The sequence below is a fragment of the Podarcis melisellensis genome (genome assembly GCF_964234715.1).
Source record: "Podarcis melisellensis genome assembly, chromosome: 15".
In the NCBI taxonomy this organism is placed as follows: Eukaryota; Metazoa; Chordata; class Lepidosauria; order Squamata; family Lacertidae; genus Podarcis; species Podarcis melisellensis.
The window spans coordinates 2,262,197-2,283,341 of record NC_138532.1 but is presented as its reverse complement, the minus strand read 5'-3'; the positions used below and the strand labels follow the sequence as shown (position 1 = coordinate 2,283,341).

Sequence of the window (21,145 nt, the reverse complement as noted above, 5' to 3'; positions counted from 1 at the left end):
GGAGGCTTTTAAAAGGAGAGGTTTTACTGCTGCCTCTTTCAGACAGCCTGGAATCACTCTCTCTCCTAGAGACGCATTAATATTTGCCCCTGCTGGACAGGGGCGCTGATTGGGCCCCACACTGTGCGTGCCCAATGTCGTGGTATGCGCCGATGTATTACATTGCAACATGTGGTGTGATGATGTCATGTCACATGGCACCATAATGGCAATGCGGCTTGCACGCTTTGGCACAGTGGTGGCAACTAGCAGAGCCACAGGCCCCGGTCCAGTTGCTGCCGCCGTGCCGGAGCGCCACAGGTAAGGTGGCGCTCCACATGCTGCCCACCTTGCCTCCTATGCAAAGGAGGCCACAGAAATGTCAGGCTGTGAGGCCGTTGCGGGTGGTGGGCAGAGGTGGCTGCGCATGGTAGGCAGTGTGCGGAGGTGGCCATGGAGGCAGGGGGTGGAGGCAGCTGGGCACCCAGGGCACCCACAGCAAAAAATTATGGGACCTGGGGTAACCCACACCTAGCCAAGTGCCATATTATTGTATCAATATCCCCAAGCCTTATCAACTGAAATTCAACCACTAAAACTTGAATAGACAGTGCTCTGGATACTGCTGGAAACTGACCTGCTATAATATTGCAGTCCAGATCCCAATGGTTGCAAGCGATTTTATCCTCAAAATGACTTGCAAGTAAATCACAGTAGGCTATTGAGGTTTCCTCCACCACCTTTGGGCCAGAATGTAAGAGACCCTCTAAAGCTGTGCTGGACAAAGGACATAACAGAGGCAGAGACGTAAGTCTTCACTGCGATCACCACCACAAAGTAGGTTCAACATTGGGCATACACCTGTTATATCTGTCTTTGGACCTGCTTCATTGTCCTCAGTGCATTAGATCAGGAGAAGAATGCTCCTCTCCCAAGTGTCAGTGGTCCAATGAAATTCAGAGCCTCCTGCACCTGTCTTAAAATTAAGAAAACATGGAGAGATCTGATCTTGGATCTCCTGCATAACCTGTGGTTTGAATTTCAGGACTGCATCAGGGTGGCATTCAGAATCCAACCTGTAGCTGCATGATAGCCAGGGAGGCCTCCCACAGCTGGGTCCATTATTTATTGATTATTAAAAGTATGTCTGGCTCTATCCTTTAGTTCAAAGCACTGTACTTGAACCTCCAATTTTATTTTTTTATTACGGCCAATTTATGTTAAAATTGTTAGCATCATAAAAACAAATGCAATTGAAACAGAACCATCAGTTTAAACATTACCTGCAAAAACAACTACAGAGGCCAAAATAAGCACATTTGAAAGCAGGTAAGCAGCAACAATGTAAACAGAAGGCCTGTTGAAACAGGAAGGATTTATGAGTCTTACTGAATGCCTGCGGCTACAGAACTAATTAATATATAGGAGGCAATTCCACGATAAAAGGACCACCATTGCAAAGGCCTTGCTCTAGCAACCCACAGACCTAAATAGCTCCAGGAATGGGATACAAGCCAGAATTTCACTCACTCATCTTAAGAGGGATGGGGGAGGTCTTATGGATAGAGCTATTCTTTGAGGTGTGCTAGCTGCAGCCTATGGAGGAATCTAATGGCTAAAGACAATAGTAGGGTGTCTAGCATTGGACAGTAAGTAATCATAGAAATCATAGAATTGTAGAGCTGGAATGGTCGCTGAGGGTCATCCAGTCCACCCCCCTGCAATGCAGGAATATGCAGCTGTCCCATGTGGGAATCAAACCTGCAACCTTGGCATTATCATCACTGTCAGAGCTGCCTCTAGGTCCCAGCTCACAGAGGACCAACGCCAGCCGGTGGTAAAGTACAAAAGTCTTTATTGAAGTTCAGTTTCCATTTACAAGCCGCAGCGTGCAGCTCTACGTCTGGAACCTAGACCGGCGAAGCTCCGTCTGAGTCTCCGCCCCCTGTACACCAGTTTAAGACTCTAGCCTTACTCCACCTCTTCCGTTGTTCTTTGCTCCTCTGGGTCCGTCTGCCCCCCGGGGTTTCCTCCTTTCTGGACTCTTCTGACGCTGACCCCCCTGACTCTTGTCCCTCCTTTCGGCGGGCTTTAGGACCTGGCTCCCTATCCGGGCTACCTGCTGTGCCGCTCGCCTGTACATTTGAACTTGGCGCGCGCGTCCAGCCTCCAACCTTCCTCTCGACCGTTTCCGCGCTCTCCGATGGAGGCGTGGTCAATCCTGACTCATCTCCTCTCGCTGGTGGTGAGCAGCCTGATCCCGATACCTGGGACTCCTCCCCCCCACTGCGCTCTGGTGGGGAAGCTGGTCCTGATTTCCAACTGCTGCTCTCTGAGTCCCCTCTGGCCCCTTCTTCCTGGGGTGTCCCCCTAGGCACCCCCCTTGCCCTGGCCATAGGCTCCCCCTTCTGTGAATCTTCCGATTCGCTGGAGAGACTCAGGGAATCCCTCGGACCACTGTCATCGCCTACGCTCCCCTCGGATTCCTCCCCCTCGCTCTCAATTTCCTCCCTCTCCTGTGCCTCTGCTCCTGAGCCCCTGACAATCACCATGCTCTAACCAACAGAGCTATGATTTCAGGTGAAAGCCAGTGTGGTGTACAGGGTAGAGTGCTAGATTTAAACTGGAGAAATCTGAGTTCAAATCTTCATTTTACCACAAAGCTTACACATTGGTCTTGGGGCAGCTCTGAGCCTAACCTTACCTCTCATAGTTGCTCAAATGGTTAGTTCAAATGGCAAGTGGGGCTTGTATGCAGGCCTGAGCTTTTTTCTTTTTCATTTAAAAATCGTTTATTTGCCACAGCATATGTTTCAAACATTCTCATAATCTTAAAAACCATAAAATAACATACCATGTGCTCCAGTCTCATTAAAAGGAAGGAGTACATCATATCTGCAACAATTTGAAAGGTTAAAATGTATACTTCTATTCCAAACTATGTTACCCACCCCAAACGCATGCGCCTCACTACCTGTGTGTTCAATACAATCGCCCCATGCTGCAAAGAAGTTATCATTTTTCTTTTGGTCTCTTGCTACCCACAGTTTCCATGTTAGCTTTTCCAACAAAGCTGTCTGCCAGACCGCTTCATACCACTTATCCATGGTTAACAGTTGCAATGTTTTCCATGTTCTGGCTATGGTCGTTCTCTCCGCAGTCAATAAATGGGTTATAAGAACTTTATTTCTAATTCTTGGTGAGTCCTGACTGTACAAATTAAGCAATTCCAGTCTTGAGGACTGTCTGTCTTGTAATGAAAGATATATCTGCAAAGACATTTCCCTAGAATTTTTCTATTTTTGAACACTCCCACCACATATGTCTGTATGTCCCGATAGTGGGACACCCTCTCCAACACATAGGAGAGCTGTTGGGTTTTATATAAGCTAGAGGTCTAGGTGTTAAATGTGCTATTTTGTGCTATTTTGAGGGCTCTTTCTCTTGTCATTGCTGAAATAGATTTATACAGGGCTTCGATCCACAGTCCATTCCATGCATCTTCCTCAATTTCTAAATCCCAATTTGATTCCCATCATTCTCTCATATTATTCTGGGGAGGGAAATATGCCTCTGTAATTGATTTATATAGGAATGGTATTAATCCTTTCATTGCTATGTTCTTAAAAAAACCAATGAATTTTGGGCCAAATCCAAACTTTTTTTATCACTTCAATTAAATTCCTGGGTTCTACACAATCAAATGCCTTAAATATATCCAATGATAGACAGGCTAATGTTGAAGTTATCTGCTTGCTGTGATATATTAAGTTCAGTAATTTTCTAACTGGGTCTGTAATTTTACATCCTGGAACAAACCCTGCTTGGTCCAGGTGGATTTACCGTAGATTCCAGCACATTAGGCGACTGGACATATTAGACGACCTCCCAAATTGGCAGCTGCAATTTGGGGATTCGTCTTATCAGCCCAGTTGCCTAATACGCTGGGCAGCTCCGCGCCGGCAGATGCAGCAGCAGGGGCGATGGGCTCCGCACCAGGTGGCTCTCTCCCGGTGCGGAGCTGAGCCCGTTGCTGCGGCTGCGGCTGCTTCAGAGCCACCACAGCACCAGTGGGGGGGGCAGATACCTGGTGTATAAGACGACCCCCAACTTTTTAACCTCTTTTCTGGTGTTAAAAAGTCATCTTATATGCCAAAATTTATGGTATTTCCCAATAAATAACAGGCTCTTTGGAAGAAGAGTATGCTAAAAAGTATCGTAAATATATGAGTCAAATATGCTCTTTTCTCCCCAAACAAGGGGAGTCCACTTTTGTTTATGGACAGTGGTCTCGCTAGAGCACGTCTTCAGCCTTTTCAGTCCTGAGACCTGCCTTTAACTTAAACATGTATTTGGGGACCCATTTCTTTTCTTTCTTTCTTTTTACCACTAAGGCAAGAGTGTAGTTGTAGCCATTGTAGAGCAGGCTGTGACCCAGTAGGGAATTCCTGCAGACCAGTGCTCCAGAGTAGAGCGTCCCAAACTGTGGTCCACAGACATCATTCAGGTAGCCTGCAATGGTTCTCTGGATTTGTGGTTAAAAATGAGAGATCTATCAAATTAAATATGTACATTGAATTTTTAATTGTGTTTAAATTGCTTTTTTATTTCTTTTATCTCATTTTATTGTATTACACGAAACAATAAAATACAATAAGAATGATTTTTTTAAACAAAAGTAATAAAAATACATTTAAATTTATGCCACGTTTGACAGAACACATTACAAGTGCACAAGTGCACAAGTGCACAGGCAAAAAAACAAACAATTAAAATGTATTTATTTATTTTATTAAAAAATTATACACTGCTTAATTTTTATAAAACCCCAAAGTGGTTTACAAAAAGATAAAAGAAAAAAATCAATAAAAAATACAACCATACTTTAAAACATACAAAAGTAAAAATACTAAAACATGTTAAAATTACTTCAACTTTCCTTGCAAATTAAATGTTCTACCAACACCCTCAGCAAATTTCAAGTGGTCCATTAGGGGCAGTTTGGCAACTACTGCTCTAGAGCATATTGTGGTGTCAGTGTTACTCCATCAAAGATTTAGATCAGGCATGGCCAAACTTGGCCCTCCAGCTGTTTTGGAACTACAACTCCCATCATCCCTAGCTAACAGGACCAGTGGTCAGGGATGATGGGAACTGTAGTCCCAAAACAGCTGGAGGGCCAAGTTTGGCCATGCCTGATTTAGATGAACCCAGCTGTGGATTTCAGACTGACAACCCCTTTCTAGTTTTTGAAATTATCAGGAATAATTTCTTTTTGCTTATGTGGGGATGAAACAGGAAACAAATGCACATCAGGATGGGAAACTGAACCTCTGTTGGCAGAGCATCCCACAATAATGGGCCGTTGACACCAAAGGCACAGTTTCTTGTTGTTGTCCCATAAGCCTCACCAACTCAGGGAATGTCCAGCAATGCCCCTGCTGATGATATCGGTGATTGAGCTGGGATAAAGATCCAGGCAGCCCCTGAGATACTCTGGATCTAAGCTGATGAGGGATATGTAAATTAATGCAAGGACTTTGGACCTGGCTTGGTAGTAGTTGGTCCATAATATGGCTGCACTTTGCAATAGTTAAGTGTGTGTATGTATGTGTGTGTATATAATCATCAATATTAATATCATCAATATTGATAGTGATATTATTAATATAAAGTTGCTAACCTGCAACTTTAATAATATATGGAATTTAAGCTAGCTGCGATATTGCCATTGACTTTAAATAGGCTTACATGAGGCTGTTATCCAATCTCCTCCTCACTATACCCCCAAATCCAATCCCAACCATGTACAGTATTTGTCTTTTCTGGTCAGCCAGGTTGGCTCTTTAATGCACATTGAAAGGACATTGCTTCCCTCAAAGAATCCTGGGAAATGTAGCTCTGTGAGGGGTAGCTGTAACTCTGAAAATCACCATTAAGCTTCTTCTTTAAAAGCGTTTTGCATAATGTCTGAACTGAGCCAGAGAGACCAAGAGCGAGCGGCTGCTGCAGTGATGGGACCAGCGGCAGCAAGGCTGCCAAAGAGGAAGCCCAGGCCCTCCTCTTCTTCCCCTGCCCATCCCAGTTGCCAGCCTGGCTGGTGCTCTGCAGGCTGGGCTCCAACGTGATCTCTGCAGCTTCCCCACTCAGAGGCGGTGACCTAGCCCCCATCTCAACAACCGAGGAGGCAGCTTCACTCTCAGCCTCTGCTGCCTCCTCAGCATCAGAGGAGGAAGGGGGCAGCGGCTGCACCAACAGAGGAGGGTCCACCATGTCACTCAGCTTGGCTCTCTCACACCTTTGCTTGGCTGCTCTCAGAGGCTTGTGCAGCGACAATGCGGATTGGTTCACAGGCCAAATCCGGGCAAGGGGAGGAGTGGGGATTGGTTGAAAAACCAGCAGGAAAAGGCCAGGCCACCACCAAGAACAGGGGAGACTCCTGCCAGTGTAAATAACACAATAGGAAAAATTTGGGCTTTCTTTACGAATAAAATGCAGCATTAAGGAAAGTCATTTTCACAGGTCTGGCTGTTCAGATATTTGTATCAGCTGTTTGTATAGTGAGATTTGGGTACAAATTCCTCTTGTTTGGACAAGTGAATTTTCATGTAATGAGCTTCAGACAGCAGGACCTGCATGTGTTCAGATTTCTGTTGGACATACTGTAGTTGTTGCTCAGACTTATACTAGATGTTAGGGCTAGCAAACATTCTATAGATGTGCTGAGCAAAATTTGCATATCCGAAAAACTATTCTCTTTCATCTATAACTGATACATTGAATCTCTGCAAGTAATTAAATACACTAATGCTAGATCTACTCTACTTAATGAAGAGGAAAGCTTGAGACCCATGCTGCTCTGCAGTGTTCTCCTGTCATTATGTCCAAAATTGTTTTTTAATTATTTCATCTGCAGTTTATTTTGCTCCTCCCAGCTCCTTGTAAGCTAAATTTGGCTGTTTATAACACTCACTTATTTTCTCCTAGATGGATCAGGAAACTTTAGCTGAGTTGTTAGTCTTTAAGATAATTGGGCACTTACACTATAGAGACAGTTCACTCTTAAGCACGCTCCACTTTGCTGTAATATGGGCAGGAATATTTGAAAGAAATTGCTTTGTAGAGGTGGTAGTGTGGTACAGCACAGTGCATCACACAGTCTCACCTCCATGTGTGTCCTTATTCGGAAAGGTGCTGATCACCTGTGCCTCAGTGATTAACAGAATTGAGATGCCTTTATCAAAGAGCTTTCTACACCAGACAGCTCCTGATCAGATAAAAGGCTGCATGCAGAGAAATGATCTTATTATTTCAATAGGAGTTTGAAGGGTTCAGGCAGCCCCCCAGAATCAGGGCATATATGGCTTGAGAGGCATATAATTTGAAGCAAACAGCCAATGTTCAAGAGCAGGAGTTCCCAAACTGTCCACAATGTTCCCTACAGCTTTCAAACTTGCAACATCTAAATAAAAAAAGCATCAAGTCAACAGGTTATCTGGAAGGTTATCATTCTTCTATTGGGGCTGAGTAGCAAGCAGAGTAAAGTTATAATAGCTTACAGAGAACTCCTTGTCAAAAATTCTCAGCATCAAAAATTCACACAGAGAGCTAGGCAAGCTACAGTCCTGTTGAAACTAGTAGACTAAAGTGCATCTCCCCTTCATGGATCACTGCCTTGCTATGGTGAAGGGGCTTGAATAACTCAGAGAAACTATGAGCTATGCCGTGCAGGGCACCCAAGATGGAGCAGGAACCTGGAGCAGGAACCGGCAAGCCACTCCAGTATCCCTGCCAAGAAAACTCCATGGACAAAGACAACAGGCATATAAAAGTTATGGCACTAGAAGATGAGCCCCTCAGGTCAGAAGGCGTCCAACATGCTACTGAGGAAGAGCGGAGGACAAGTACAAGTAGATCCAGAGCTGATGAAGCGGCTGGGCCAAAGCCGAAAGGACGCTCAGTTGCGGATATGTCTGGAAGCGAAAGGGAAGTCCAATGCTGTAAAGAAAAATATTGCATAGGAACCTGGAATGTAAGAACCATGAACCTTGGTAAGTTGGATGTGGTCAAAAATGAGATGGCAAGAATAAATATTGACATCCTGGGCATCAGTGAACTAAAATGGACGGGATGGGCGAATTCAGTTCGGATGACCATCACATCTACTACTGTGGGCAAGAATCCCATAAAAGAAATGGAGTGGCCCTCATAGTCAATAAAAGAGTGGCGAAAGCAAAAATGATCGAATGATATCGATATGAATCCAAGGCAGACCTTTTAACATCACAGTAATCCAAGTTTATAAACCAATTACCAGTGCTGAAGAAATTGAAATTGACCAATTCTATGAAGACTTACAACACCTTCTAGAAATGACACCAACGAAGGATGTTCTCATTATAGCGGATTGGAATGCTAAAGTAGGGAATCAAGAGATAAAAGGAACAACTGGCAAGTTTGGCCTTGGAGTTCAAAACGAAGCAGGGCAAAGGCTAATAGAGTTCTGTCAAGAGAACAAGCTGGTCATCACAAACACGCTTTTCCAACAACACAAGAGACGACTCTACACATGGACAGCACCAGATGGGCAGTATCAAAATCAGATTTATTATATTCTCTGCAGCCAAAGATGGAGAAGCTCTATACAGTCAGCAAAAACAAGACCTGGAGCTGACTGTGGCTCAGATCATCAGCTTCTTATAGCAAAATTCAAGCTTAAACTGAAGAAAGCAGGAAAAACCACTGGGCCGGTAAGATACAATCTAAATCAAATCCCTTATGAATACACAGTGGAAGTGAGGAACAGGTTTAAGGATTTAGCTTTGGTGGACAGAGTGCCTGAAGAATTATGGATGGAGGCTAGTAACATTATACAGGAGGCAGCAACGAAAACCATCCCAATGAAAAGGAAATGCAAGAAAGCAAAGTGGCTGTCCAACGAGGCCTTACAAATAGCGGGGGGGGGGGGGAGAGAAGGAAAGCAAAATGCAAGGGAGATAGTGAAAGATACAGGAAATTGAATGCAGATTTCCAAAAAAATAGCAAGGCCGCCTTAAACGAGCAATGCAAAGAAATAGAGGAAAATAATAGAATGGGAAAAACCAGAGATCTGTTCAAGAAAATTGGAGATATGAAAGGAACATTTCATACAAAGATTACCATAATAAAGGACAAAAGTGGTAAGGACCTAACAGAAGCAGAAGACATCAAGAAGAGGTGGCAAGAATACACAGAGGAATTATACCAGAGAGATATGGATGTCTCGTACACCCCAGGTAGTGTGGTTGCTGACCTTGAGCCAGACATCCTGGAGAGTGAAGTCAAATGGGCCTTAGAAAGCACTGCAAATAACAAGGCCAGTGGAAGTGATGATATTCCAGCTGAACTATTTAAAATTTTAAAAGATGATGCTGTTAAGGTGCTACACTCAATATGCCAGCAAGTTTGGAAAACTCAACAGTGGCCAGAGGATTGGAGAAGATCGGTCTACATCCCAATTCCAAAGAAGGGCAGTGCCAGAGAATGCTCTAACTACCGCACAATTGCACTCATTTCACACGCTAGCAAGGTTATGCTTAAAATTCTACAAGGCAGGCTTAAGTAGTATGTGGACCAAGAACTCCCAGAAGTGCAAGCTAGATTTTGAAGGAACCAGAGACCAAATTGCAAACATGTGCTGGATTATGGAGAAAGCTAGAGAGTTCCAGAAAAACATCTACATCTGCTTCATTGATTATGCAAAAGCCTTTGACTGTCAACCACAGCAAACTATGGCAAGTTCTTAAAGAAATGGAAGTGCCTGATCACCTCATCTGTCTCCTGAGAAATCTCTATGTGGGACAAGAAGCTACAGTTAGAACTGGATATGGAACAACTGATTGGTTCAAAATTGGGAAAGGAGTACGACAAGGCTGTATATTGTCTCCCTGCTTATTTAACTTATATGCAGAATTCATCATGCGTAAGGCTGGGCTGGATGAATCCCAAGCTGGAATTAAGATTGCTGGAAGAAATATCAACAACCTCAGATATGCAGATGATACAACCTTGATGGCAGAAAGTGAGGAGGAATTAAAAAACCTTTTAATGAGGGTGAAAGAGGAGAGCGCAAAATATGGTCTGAAGCTCAACATCAAAAAACCGAAGATCATGGCCACTGGGCCCATCACCTCCTGGCAGATAGAAGAGGAAGAAATGGAGGCAGTGAGAGATTTTACTTTCTTAGGCTCCATGATCACTGCAGATGGTAACAGCAGTCACAAAATTAAAAGACGCCTGCTTCTTGGGAGAAAAGCAATGAAAAACCTAGACAGCATCTTAAAAAGCAGAGACATCACCTTGCCAACATAGGTCCGTATAGTTAAAGCCATGGTTTTCCCAGTTGTGATGTATGGAAGTGAGAGCTGGACCACAAAGAAGAATTGTCGAAGAATTGATGCTTTTGAATTCTGGTGCTGGAGGAGACTCTTGAGAGTCCCATGGACTGCAAGAAGATCAAACCTATCCATTCTTAAGGAAATCAGCCCTGAGTGCTCTCTGAAAGGACAGATCCTGAAACTGAGGCTCCAACACTTTAGCCACCTCATGAGAAGAGAAGACTCCCTGGAAAAGACCCTGATGTTGGGGAAGATGGAGGGCACAAGGAGAAGGGGACGACAGAGGACAAGATGGTTGGACAGTGTTCTTGAAGGTACCAGCATGAGTTTGACCAAACTGCGGGAGGCAGTGGAAGACAGGAGCGCCTGGCGTGCTCTGGTCCATGGGGTCACGAAGAGTCGGACACGACTAAACAACAACAAAGTGCATCTAACTGGACACAGAGCCACAGAATGGTCTAAAAGTTTCCTTTGGGAAGGGATGGAGAGAAAAGTTGCTTGATTGCTCTGCTTCCCAGCATTAGCAAGGCATACTTTGAGAAGGGATTGAAGAAGGCATCCCTGTACACAAGGCACAGCATATCCACTGACAGAGTTATTTAAGGAGATCTGCCTTACTTTTTGAAGAAAAAAGAATTACAGCAATCTTACTGTCCGGCAAGAATTCCCAAGAATGGGATATCAAAGACCTGACACTCCCTACTACTTCTCTGTATGGCAGATATAGCTTCTCTGCCAAAAGCAAAGAAAACTGAGAGAAGACTCTGTGTAGTACAAGACTAGTAGCAAAAACCAACTCCCAAAAGTTTCTGTATCATACCTTTTAAAAAGGTAATATTATAATCCTGTTGCAGTATCATTCAGCTACAGGCTGTTGAGCTTTGAAACTGTGGATTTTTCTTGTGTCTACAGTTTTGGAATAATCTAGTACATTAGTATTATAAGTTGTCAAACAGCTGTGCCAGGATGTTGACTCTCACCAGAGAGGCTCTGCTACTAAAACACTTGATGTAAGATTATTTTTAGCTTTTTTTCACTGCTGAATCATAAAGCTATTCTCAGAATTTTCTGCCAAATTCACAGAGTACATTTATGAGGGTTTGTTTTTTTAGATCAAATTTGTTGAAACAGATGACCTGATCATCCACCATATGGCTCATTCACACCACTCAAACCATTGCGAAGCATTTTGCCCAACATTGTATTTTGACTTCTATACCAGTAAAGGCAGATAAAGATCACATAGTGACTTTTACATTGTTGTCAGAAATATAAAAAGACAATAGAATCAAGTGAATTACTTGGAGATATATTGGCAAATAAAACTATCCATTGCTGTGACGATACTGAGACCCAAGAACCATGTGGGAGTTGAGCTAGCAACCTTGACTTAGCATATTCTATCTGATCTTGCAAGACAAACTGTTAAATATCAAGCATGGTTTTAAAAATACTCTGAGATTAAGAAGGATCTAGGAATTATTGTTGTGATCTGTACTCTGCAGGGCAACAGGTGGACTATAAATAATATAGTTTCATTTGAAAAGCATAATAGGGCCAATGGAACGCAACTGAGTCTCAGGCATATTAGCAATGGGGGCATTTATTGAAGCAGGCCCCTGCCCCATGCCGATGATGGTAGTCTCCGAGCTCTTGGTGGGCATGGAGCAGGAGCCCCCATGCTGGCACCCCCAGCACAGTCTGCCCTGGTGCTCCTCTCCACCAGGGTTGGTTTCTCCAGTGAGCTGGGCAGCACTAGGGGCATCTGCTTTGCCCCCCTCAAAAATTCACACCCGGGGCCAGGTTCCCTCTCCCCCCCCCCCATGCTATGCCCCTGGGAAAGAGACATTCTCCCACAGTTCGCTGACTGAGTAGCTGGGTGGCAGGTGCAGAGGAGAGTTGTGAATGTTTTTGCATTCTGTTCTTTGGACAGATCAGTTTCTCTTGGAGAAGAGTGTGTAATAGACAATGGCCCTGTTACAATGAACACTCATACCATAAGGAATGCTAATACTTACAGCGCCTCATGTCTTCAATGACATGGGAAACGTTGCCTTTGAGCAAGCCCTAATTTAACACTACATATTAACATTGGCCAAAAGTACTGCTTGTAATTATGTATGCAAAGTCCTATTAATTTCATTGAAACTTAGTTGTATATAATTGTGCCCAATATTATGACCATAGCTTTCTTTGATGAGATCATAGATACTTCTGTAATTAAATTTCCTTCCAAAATACTTTCATGTGCACTGAATGTAAAATTCAAGTAAAGGTTTTTCTACATTTATATTATTAATATTATTTTCCAAGTCTAGAAAATTCCATTTCACAAAACAGGCTGAACTTTTAATGATAGACATAACTTCTTTTTTTGCAGAGGTTTTTATTTTTATCATAAAGACCCCAGAGCTGCTTGCATACAAGAACATCAATAAAATAAAATAAATACAATTTTAAAATAATGTACAGTTTTCATCTCCATTACAAACAAGGGTCCAGGTGGTGGAGAATCAAGTTTCATCACGCAAAGGCTTCAGGAAAATTTAATGGCAGACATTCCTAAAGTTTCAAGTGTCCAGAAGAGGGCACTAAACTGTGGCCTCTGTTGGTCTTTAACTTAAATACTTCATTAAATCAGTGGGAAATGGAAAGAGAAAAGTGACACTAACTGAAGGAAGTTAAAGACAAAGAAATCTTTGCAGAATTGTAGCAATTATGTTAGATATGTCCTCAGCATACTAGCAAGCTGTGTGAGATTTTTTCTGGATAGGGTGAATCTGTATGTACAGTATTTGTAGTTTTTTTCAGGGGTAATGTGAGCTGACACATTCAGCAGCAGAGAGAAAAGTAAATGAAAATAGAAGATTATTTGACAGCAGTTGAGATAGAAAGATCACTTTGCCCTCTCACTAAAAGGGATTTCTGCTGCTGTATAGTTCAAGATGTGTGTGTATGAACTGGATTCATAAACTTCATTCTATAGATACTGGAACATCCCAAACCCGGTGAGGATTTTAGTGAGCTGCATACCAAGACTGCAGCTTCCCTGATTAGGGCAGAGCCAGCTCCCACTCTGTGCTTCCATACATCCTGAGACTTGCATTGGTGAGAATTTGAATAGGGCATCCCTGTGTGGATCATACTAAAGATAAGAATTAATGCAAAGATCACATTGGGATAGGTTATGGTTAGCTACAGGAGTCAGCTCACATAATTTTTTTTATTTATTTATCCCTAGTATGTTTTAAATATAGGGACACGGGTGGCGCTGTGGTCTAAACCACTGAGCCTAGGACTTGCTGATCAGAAGGTCGGTAGTTCGAATCCCCACGACAGGGTGAGCTCCTGTTGCTCGGTCCCTGCTCCTGCCAACCTAGAAGTTTGAAAGCACGTCAAAGTGCAAGTTGATCTTCCGGCAGGAAGATAAACCGTGTTTCTGTGCGCTGCTCTGATTTCGCCAGAAGCAGCTTAGTCATGCTGGCCACATGAACCGGAAAAACTGTCTGCGGACAAATGTCGGCTCCCTCGGCCAGTAAAGCGAGATGAGCGCCACAACCTTAGAGTCGTCCACGACTGGACTCAACAGTCAGGGATCCTTTAGCTTTTATGTTTTAAGTATGCACCTACAAATGTTAGGTGGTGATGTAATGAAATGTGTTTCCATTATCTTCTAAGTACACATCCCAAGGAGCCATAATGTTTACCTCAGCATAATGTCATCATGGTTTTTCTCTGCTGTTGGGTCCCCACTCCTCAATTGGTGAATTGTTGTTATATGTAAATGACTGTATAAAAATAATCATGGTTTTTCTCTGCTGTTGGGTCCCCACTCCTCAATTGGTGAATTGTTGTTATATGTAAATGACTGTATAAAAATAATCTTAATATAAGCAAACCTTTGCTGCTGTAGAACTACCATTATTTGTGCAGTCTTTTTAGAATTAGCTAATGTTGTTCCAGAAGGAATCAGCTGGTCATAAACCATGGCGGCATGCTCTAAAACTGATTCTCTCCCGGTCCCTTTAGACCTTCACAGCCAACACTTGTATGAGCCCAGTATTTCTGCCTATGCAGTTGGAATTGGAGAATATAAAAGGAATTAAGTAGAAGTATAAGGAATTCCTAGAACATCATCCAAACTCACCATCTAGCTTCTCAGTGGGGGTTGCCACTTGGCAGTCTCCTCAAGTTAAATGAACTGGGCTACAACATGAGTGTGTTCAGCAGTGTAATCAAAACGACACAAGACTAGGTACTGTTAATGGCAAAAAGGATTCCCGCCTTCCGCTACTGGGACATCATTAATCTTTGCAGAAAAGCTTCAGGACCCCTTTCACCCAGAAGAGTCCCAGTGATGAGACAGATAAATTATAAAACACCAACTCTGCTGATACCAGGACAAAGTATGACTGTGATTGTGTGAGTTCTTCTATCAGTGGTGAGAGTCAACATCCAGGATATTATAGCCTGCAAAGTTAGATGCTGGATGGTTTCTGGGCCCATTCTTCTTGTGTCTGCATGCTTAGTAACATGACCTTGGATTTGCACAGTGATTCCACAACCACGCTCATGTGGAAGAGGTCAGCTGTTTTGTTCAAAACAATGAAATGGTGATAGAGACATCCAGTTCATATGAGAAATGGTTGATGAAAACACACAGCAAGTAGGCTGCAAAAGAACTGCAGGATTGCTGTGACAAGCAGTGAAGAGCAGAACTGTGCAATGGATAAATCTCGGCCTCAAGATACTGGTTGGTGTTGCTGTGGCAGGCAGAAGGGAAGAAAGATGTATGATAGTAATGGAATTGGCACTATCATGGGCCTTGAGAAGAAGATGGATTTTACTAAAAGTACTTGTATGTTAGCAGAATGGGAGCAGAATCTGCATCATCCTGGGAGCATCAATACTCATTATCATCCCAAATGCCAAACATTGGGCCTCTTGCTCTTATTTACAGTTTTGCTATTATGATTTGGACAAAACAGTTCTCTCCCCACTGTGCTTCACTATTGCCATCTGTTCAATAGGAACGATAGCAATGGAAAGAGCAGATGTTTGCTGTATGTTTTCAACTGAGTAAGAGCTCAGATAAGGGCAAGACACTATGATATAATTCTGCAGGAAATGAGCTCCAACCACGGGCCAAGCCAAGTGTGAAGTCCCTCATTGTTCAGACACAGAATGGATTTCAGCCCTTCTGACCTACAGTGGCTCACTCTTCCTTCCTTCTTTCCCACCCCGACCCATTTTTGGTTATTAAAGAGTTCTGGTGAGTCACCAACACCCAAGATTAGTGAATGAGTTGGCCATTTCATATCAAAGCAATAAGGATTGTAACATATTCACAAGAGAGAGAGAACTCAATCTCTGCTCTGTAAGGCGGGATTGGGGAAGAGGGCAGGAGGTCATTGAATTCCCACTTCAGCAAGCAAGGGTGGGCTTGTCAGAGGGAGGCAGGGAAGCTTGTGTCTCATGCCTTGTTTTTTATAAGGTCAAATATTTAAAGGAATGAAATGAAATATTGCAGGCACGTCCAACAGGTAGATCATGATCTACCAGTAGATCACTGGACATCTGTGGTAGATCACTGGTAGATCACTGGCTCCCCCAAAGAAGCTAAACAACTTTGACCTGAACCCCCCAAAAGGGGGTAGATCACTGCCAATTTTTAACTCTGTGAGTAGATCGCAGTCTCTTGGGAGTTGGCCACCCCTGAAATATTGGAAAGGTTTTTTTAAAAAACATCCATTACCACAATCGCTGTTGAGTATGAGACTCTTAATCTCAGGGTCATGGGTGTGAGCCCCATGTGTTGCAGGGGGTTGGACCAGATGACCCTCATGGTCTCTTCCAACTCTAGTTGTTATGACCCCATTCTTCTCCTTCTGCAGCTGTCCATGCTGCCTTCCTTGTGATTGTTGCTGGGCCAGGAAGACTGCCTGCTTTATCTAAATTCAGATCTTGAGGTTAATGAACATAACAAACCAACCCTGCAGCTCTTGCAAAACAGTGAGCAAAATTTGGTTGCTTCATCATCTGCCTCCAAGGCAATGAGTCCAGCAATGAACAAGCAAGGATGCAGCTGAGTTCAAGTGCCTTCCCTTTGCTGCCACAAACTGAAAGAGGAACCAGCCGAGGTACATGCTTCTGCGTGCCTGGTGGCTCCTTGTGGCTCAGTGCTGGAGAACAAGAGCAAGGAGCTTCTATGCACTGCTGTTCTGCTGCTAAATGAGAAGAAAGCCCCTACTCTACAGCAATCCTTGTTTCTTGCTCCCTCCATACAAAGTTGGCAGTTTTGGGTTAACCCCAAGGAAGTGTCAGTCATGGAGCTTAAGCTGCTCCCATATTTGGGAGAGTACACATTGTGCAATGTCAGTTCATTTACTTTCCCCAAAGAGTCCTCCGTTCTTTACTGAGGGAGCAAACTCAAATTATAGCAGCAATTGATTCTGCATCTGGCTTGCTCCATGCATACACACCATGCATTTAAAACACATTTAAAGCACATAAATTTTCCCCAAATGAACCTGGGTAATGTAGTTTGTTAAGGGTGCTAGGAGCTGTAGGTCTAGCCCAGTCATGTGTCAAGATTGTAATCAAATGACTTTAGTTCCCAGGATGCTAAGCACTGGTGAGTCTAGGCAGAAGCTGCAGTTTTACCAATTCCACTGCTTGAAGGAAATGAATTAAAAGAACTGAGCTACCTCCCTGTCATTTCCCACCTCCCTGCCATTCTATCTAACACATGGCAATATTTTTCTTAACAATTAAATGTAATTGAAGCAGGACAATGCTTTGGGCACCTCTACCCTATTCTTTATTATGGGTCAATGGGAGTTGACCTACTATTGATTAGCTGCTTCTATAGTTAAAAGATTAGGAAGTTTGAGCTTGACAATTTAAGCAATAGATACATTTGTTGCATGTACACCAGTGGGAAGTGTAGGCAAAATACACAATGGCATGGGTGTAGCTAGGATTTATTGGGGGGCAGGCTTTATGCTCAGGGGCAGAACCTCAGGTATTTTGTATTGATTTACTTGTTTTAGGGGGGCAGGTGCCCCTCCCTAACCCCCCCAAGTTATATCCATGTATAATGGTTCTTTTAAGCCATGATGGCCATGTGGAACCTTGAGGTTCAGAGACAATATGTCCCTGAGCAGCACCTGTTGTGAAAACAGAGCAGGAGAGGTCTACTGCCTTTGTGTCCTGCTTGGGAATTAACCAGAAGACCTGCTTGTCCATTCTGGGAATCAGGATACTGGCCTAGATGGACCTTTGGTGTATCCACAAAGGTTTATCTTGTGTTCTTATGAACAGTCAAAGGCACCATAAGCAATGAGAAAGCTTCGCCACAATGAAAGCAATTTGCAGTGTGCCCATGTCTTTCTTTAGGGCCTTAAAGCTCTAAACATGAAATGTGCAGTTTCCTGCTGCCTTCAGCTGAAGAAATAGGAGCAGGAGCTATTGCAGTCGGTATCAGAGTTGGGCTGGGTAAAAAGTGTCTGGGGCAATGAAGCCTCAGGAGGTGGGGAGAAGGGTGTCCCCCTCATCTATACAAAGCTTTCATTGTAAAAATTAGCCCCACCCAATGCCAGCTTTATTGATGAATGAAGAAGAAATGGGACTTTCCCCCTTGTGCAGAATTTGGCCTTGAAGCCATACATACTTCATGACTCACCCTGTGACTTCTTCACAGAATGTTGCAGCCATGGCTGCCCAAGCATGTTAATGGGCGGGAAAGCAAGCTCTCTGAGACTAGATACAATTTCACTTCTTGTTTCTCTGTTGTTGTTGTTCTCTGTCCATGGTTCTCAGGTCATGGGATCAGAAGCTTGAGGGAAATACGTTTTTCATTCAAAAACCACTGGTTGTCCTCTTCTCACACAGGCTGTGTACACACGAACCTGTTTGTAGCACTAAAATTTAGGTTTTTCCCAATCTAGAATCATTCCTTCTTGTCCTCAACATACTGCCTTCAATTTAGATTGATTCTGGACCCTGATGTCCACCAGGGTAGATGTCATTACTTGATACACATTTAAAAGCCCTCCTCTTGATTAGCTTATCTGTGCCTTTTCCTCTCTGCTTTGTGGGTCTTGGTGATTGTTGCAGCCCTGCAAAATGAGATTTTGAAAAAGGAAAACAATGTGCAGGCTCACTCCTCCTCTTCCACGGTTACTGGTGCTTCATTTGTGTGCAGGTCTAGAAGTTTGAGTCTAGCACAAAGATGCCTCCAGGGTGTGTGTAAGATTGAATGTGCCTGCTCAACTTGGCTGTGACAAGTGGACAGAGATGGAGGTGGAGACGACACGAAATGCTGACTAGAGGAATGAATGGGAAAACATGAGTTTTCAGGAGTCTTTCCCCAAGTAAATCTAGCCCCAGACTAGATTAAAAATGAAACAGCTAGGCCCAAACTTAATGGCAAGTTGGTTGAGACCTTAGACAGCAACAGCATCACTGTGTGTGAGAGACAGAAATCAATACAGTATTATGTGACTACCACAATCTGAACTTCCCAGGGTAAGCTTGAGGCTGCTTGCAGCAGTGTGGTGGATGGAAGCTGAAATGAGTGTACTCTCTAATTTTGTGTTATGCTCCCCATTACATCCATTTTGTGACTGATGCCCACAGCACTTTCTGAAAATTCAAAATGTATGCTCTGGTCCAATAAGTTTGGCGACCCCTGAGCTAAACCGTGTCGCCACGCACAGCTTACTTCCTCACGGTCTGTCTGCTTTCTCCCACCCCCAAATGTCAGGACACATTTCTTCTCAGCCAACCTTCAACAGTTGAAGAGGTTCCAGATGATCAGAAAGCAAAGGAAGGATCCAGCTGATGCTCTACTTGCGCTCCTGTTGGATATGTGATTGTCCATCATCGCATGTAGCTTGATCCTGAGTAAGAGTAAGAATTTGTCATTTCTCTTCCCTTTCCAGGTTCCTGGGACATGGAGAACTTTGTGGATTACTCTCACCTTGGGACCCCTGTGGCTTCAACCCAGTTTATCACTAAGAACTACAACAACTAGCAAGATCGGCAGCAATATTTTCCCCTTTCAGCTGAAATGCTTGGCTTGATCCCTTTTTCTCTTTAAAAACTAAGAATGAATCATCTCCGTGCAGCACCAGACTCTTGATGTGACTTGCCAGCTCAGAGGACATCATAGAGGTTGCTGTGATTTAGTCTTACAATTCCAACCTTCATCTAGTTCACTTTGGCATGAAGAGTAACATGTAAAAGACTCTAGCTTTCCAGACATTTTGCAGTACGTATATGGGAAGGAGGCAGAATCTGCAGGACTTGTGTGGAGCTGAATGTGTCCTTAGGGTTCTTTTTATATTAGCCTGGATCAAAATGACAACAGACTGGTTCCAACAGTTGCTTTTCTAACTAACCTATTATCTCACACACATCTCTGCCACTAACCAGCTAGATTTCTGGAGGATGGGTCTTGAAATCATAACCATGCATATTTTCCAGCAAGCCAGGTTGTGCTCCCTTTATACTAACACTGTTTGCATAAAAAGAAAGGTTATGGCTCTGGAATCCACTGGTTACACGTGTCCCACTCAGGGTTATCCACACTTACCTTTCCTCTGCTTTTTCCAGGCTCTATAGCTCCATGCAGGAGTGCCCCCCCCTTTTTTCTTTGCTCCAAAGCTTTTCAAATATGCTCTTGAGAGCTGAATTGGAGCAAACAGCAAACAATGGAAAACCCAAATTGTCAGTTTCTCCAATTCAGCTTTAAAGAGCAAGTTTTCCTGGGGAAAGCTCCAGAGTGGGGGGAAATTGTGCTCAGACACCAAACTTTAACACGCGGACCTGTGCCTAGAAAGAACAGGGCAAAAGGTAAGCATGCATGAGCCTTCAGCGTGTTTAATAATATGAATTGGTCTCAGACTAATTATTTTTTAAGTCAGGCATAAACGAGAGAACCTCTAGTGCAATCCACAAAATATCATCCTCTAAGTAGCAGCAGTATTAGAAGACAGAATATCTTTAACAACTGGAGACCTTTCGAATCATTTGAGTTATAGCCAATGCTGACAAAGTTTTAAGAGCCACAGCAGGAATGTTCTTTCCCATCCAGGCTGTTTTTAACTGTTACTATTATTGAAAGGCCCAATCAGAGCTTCAGCCATGTGTCCTGGAGCTGCACAGACGCTTCTTGCTTTAGGTATTTCATTGGCACTAAATTGCCCACCTCGACTCTTTTACAGTACTTCCCTTCATGGTCGTCTTTCCAGACATGGTGTTTCCGTGTGTGTGTGTGTGTGTGTGTGTGTGTGTGTGTGTGTGTTGCCACACCCCCAAGCAGTAATACCTACTATGCATTGCAGCAATCACAATAAAGCAACAGCAGGATTTGACTCTGGTTTCCTATAGCTTTCCTATTCCAGGGTTGTGAAACAATCTCATTCTCGCAGCGCCTGGCATGTTTCAGTATATACAGTGGTGCCCCGCAAGACGAACGCCTCGCAAGACGAAAAACCCGCTAGACGAAAGGGTTTTCCGTTTTGGAGGCGCTTCGCAAAACAAATTTCCCTATGGGCTTGCTTTGCAAGAAGAAAGCTTCAGAGGTCCAGGAAGAGGTCCAGGAAGAGGTCCAGGAAGGCCGGCGGGGGCCGAAAGGCTTTGCTCCCCACCGCCAGCATTTTAAAAGCAGTCCGGGATAGCAGGGAAGTGCTTCCCGCTATCCCGGATGGCTTTTGAAGGCAGGCGGGGGGGAGCAAAGACTTTTGCCCCCCGCCCGCCTTCAGAAGAGGTCCTGGACCTCTTCT

The 21,145-nt window shown here is 43.7% G+C and overlaps 1 protein-coding gene across 3 annotated transcripts in view; it reads left to right on the top strand.

Moving 5' to 3' along the window:
- PEBP4 (phosphatidylethanolamine binding protein 4) overlaps positions 1-20,734 on the top strand; it is a 236,690-nt gene extending 215,956 nt beyond the window's left edge. For all 3 annotated transcript variants that reach the window (XM_081891177.1, XM_081891178.1, XM_081891176.1), the window contains exon 7: positions 19,301-20,734. In XM_081891177.1, coding sequence (XP_081747303.1) covers positions 19,301-19,392 — 92 coding nt within the window. In that variant the 3' untranslated portion in view covers positions 19,393-20,734. The remainder of the gene's footprint in view (positions 1-19,300) is intronic.
- The last annotated feature ends 411 nt before the right edge of the window (positions 20,735-21,145 follow it).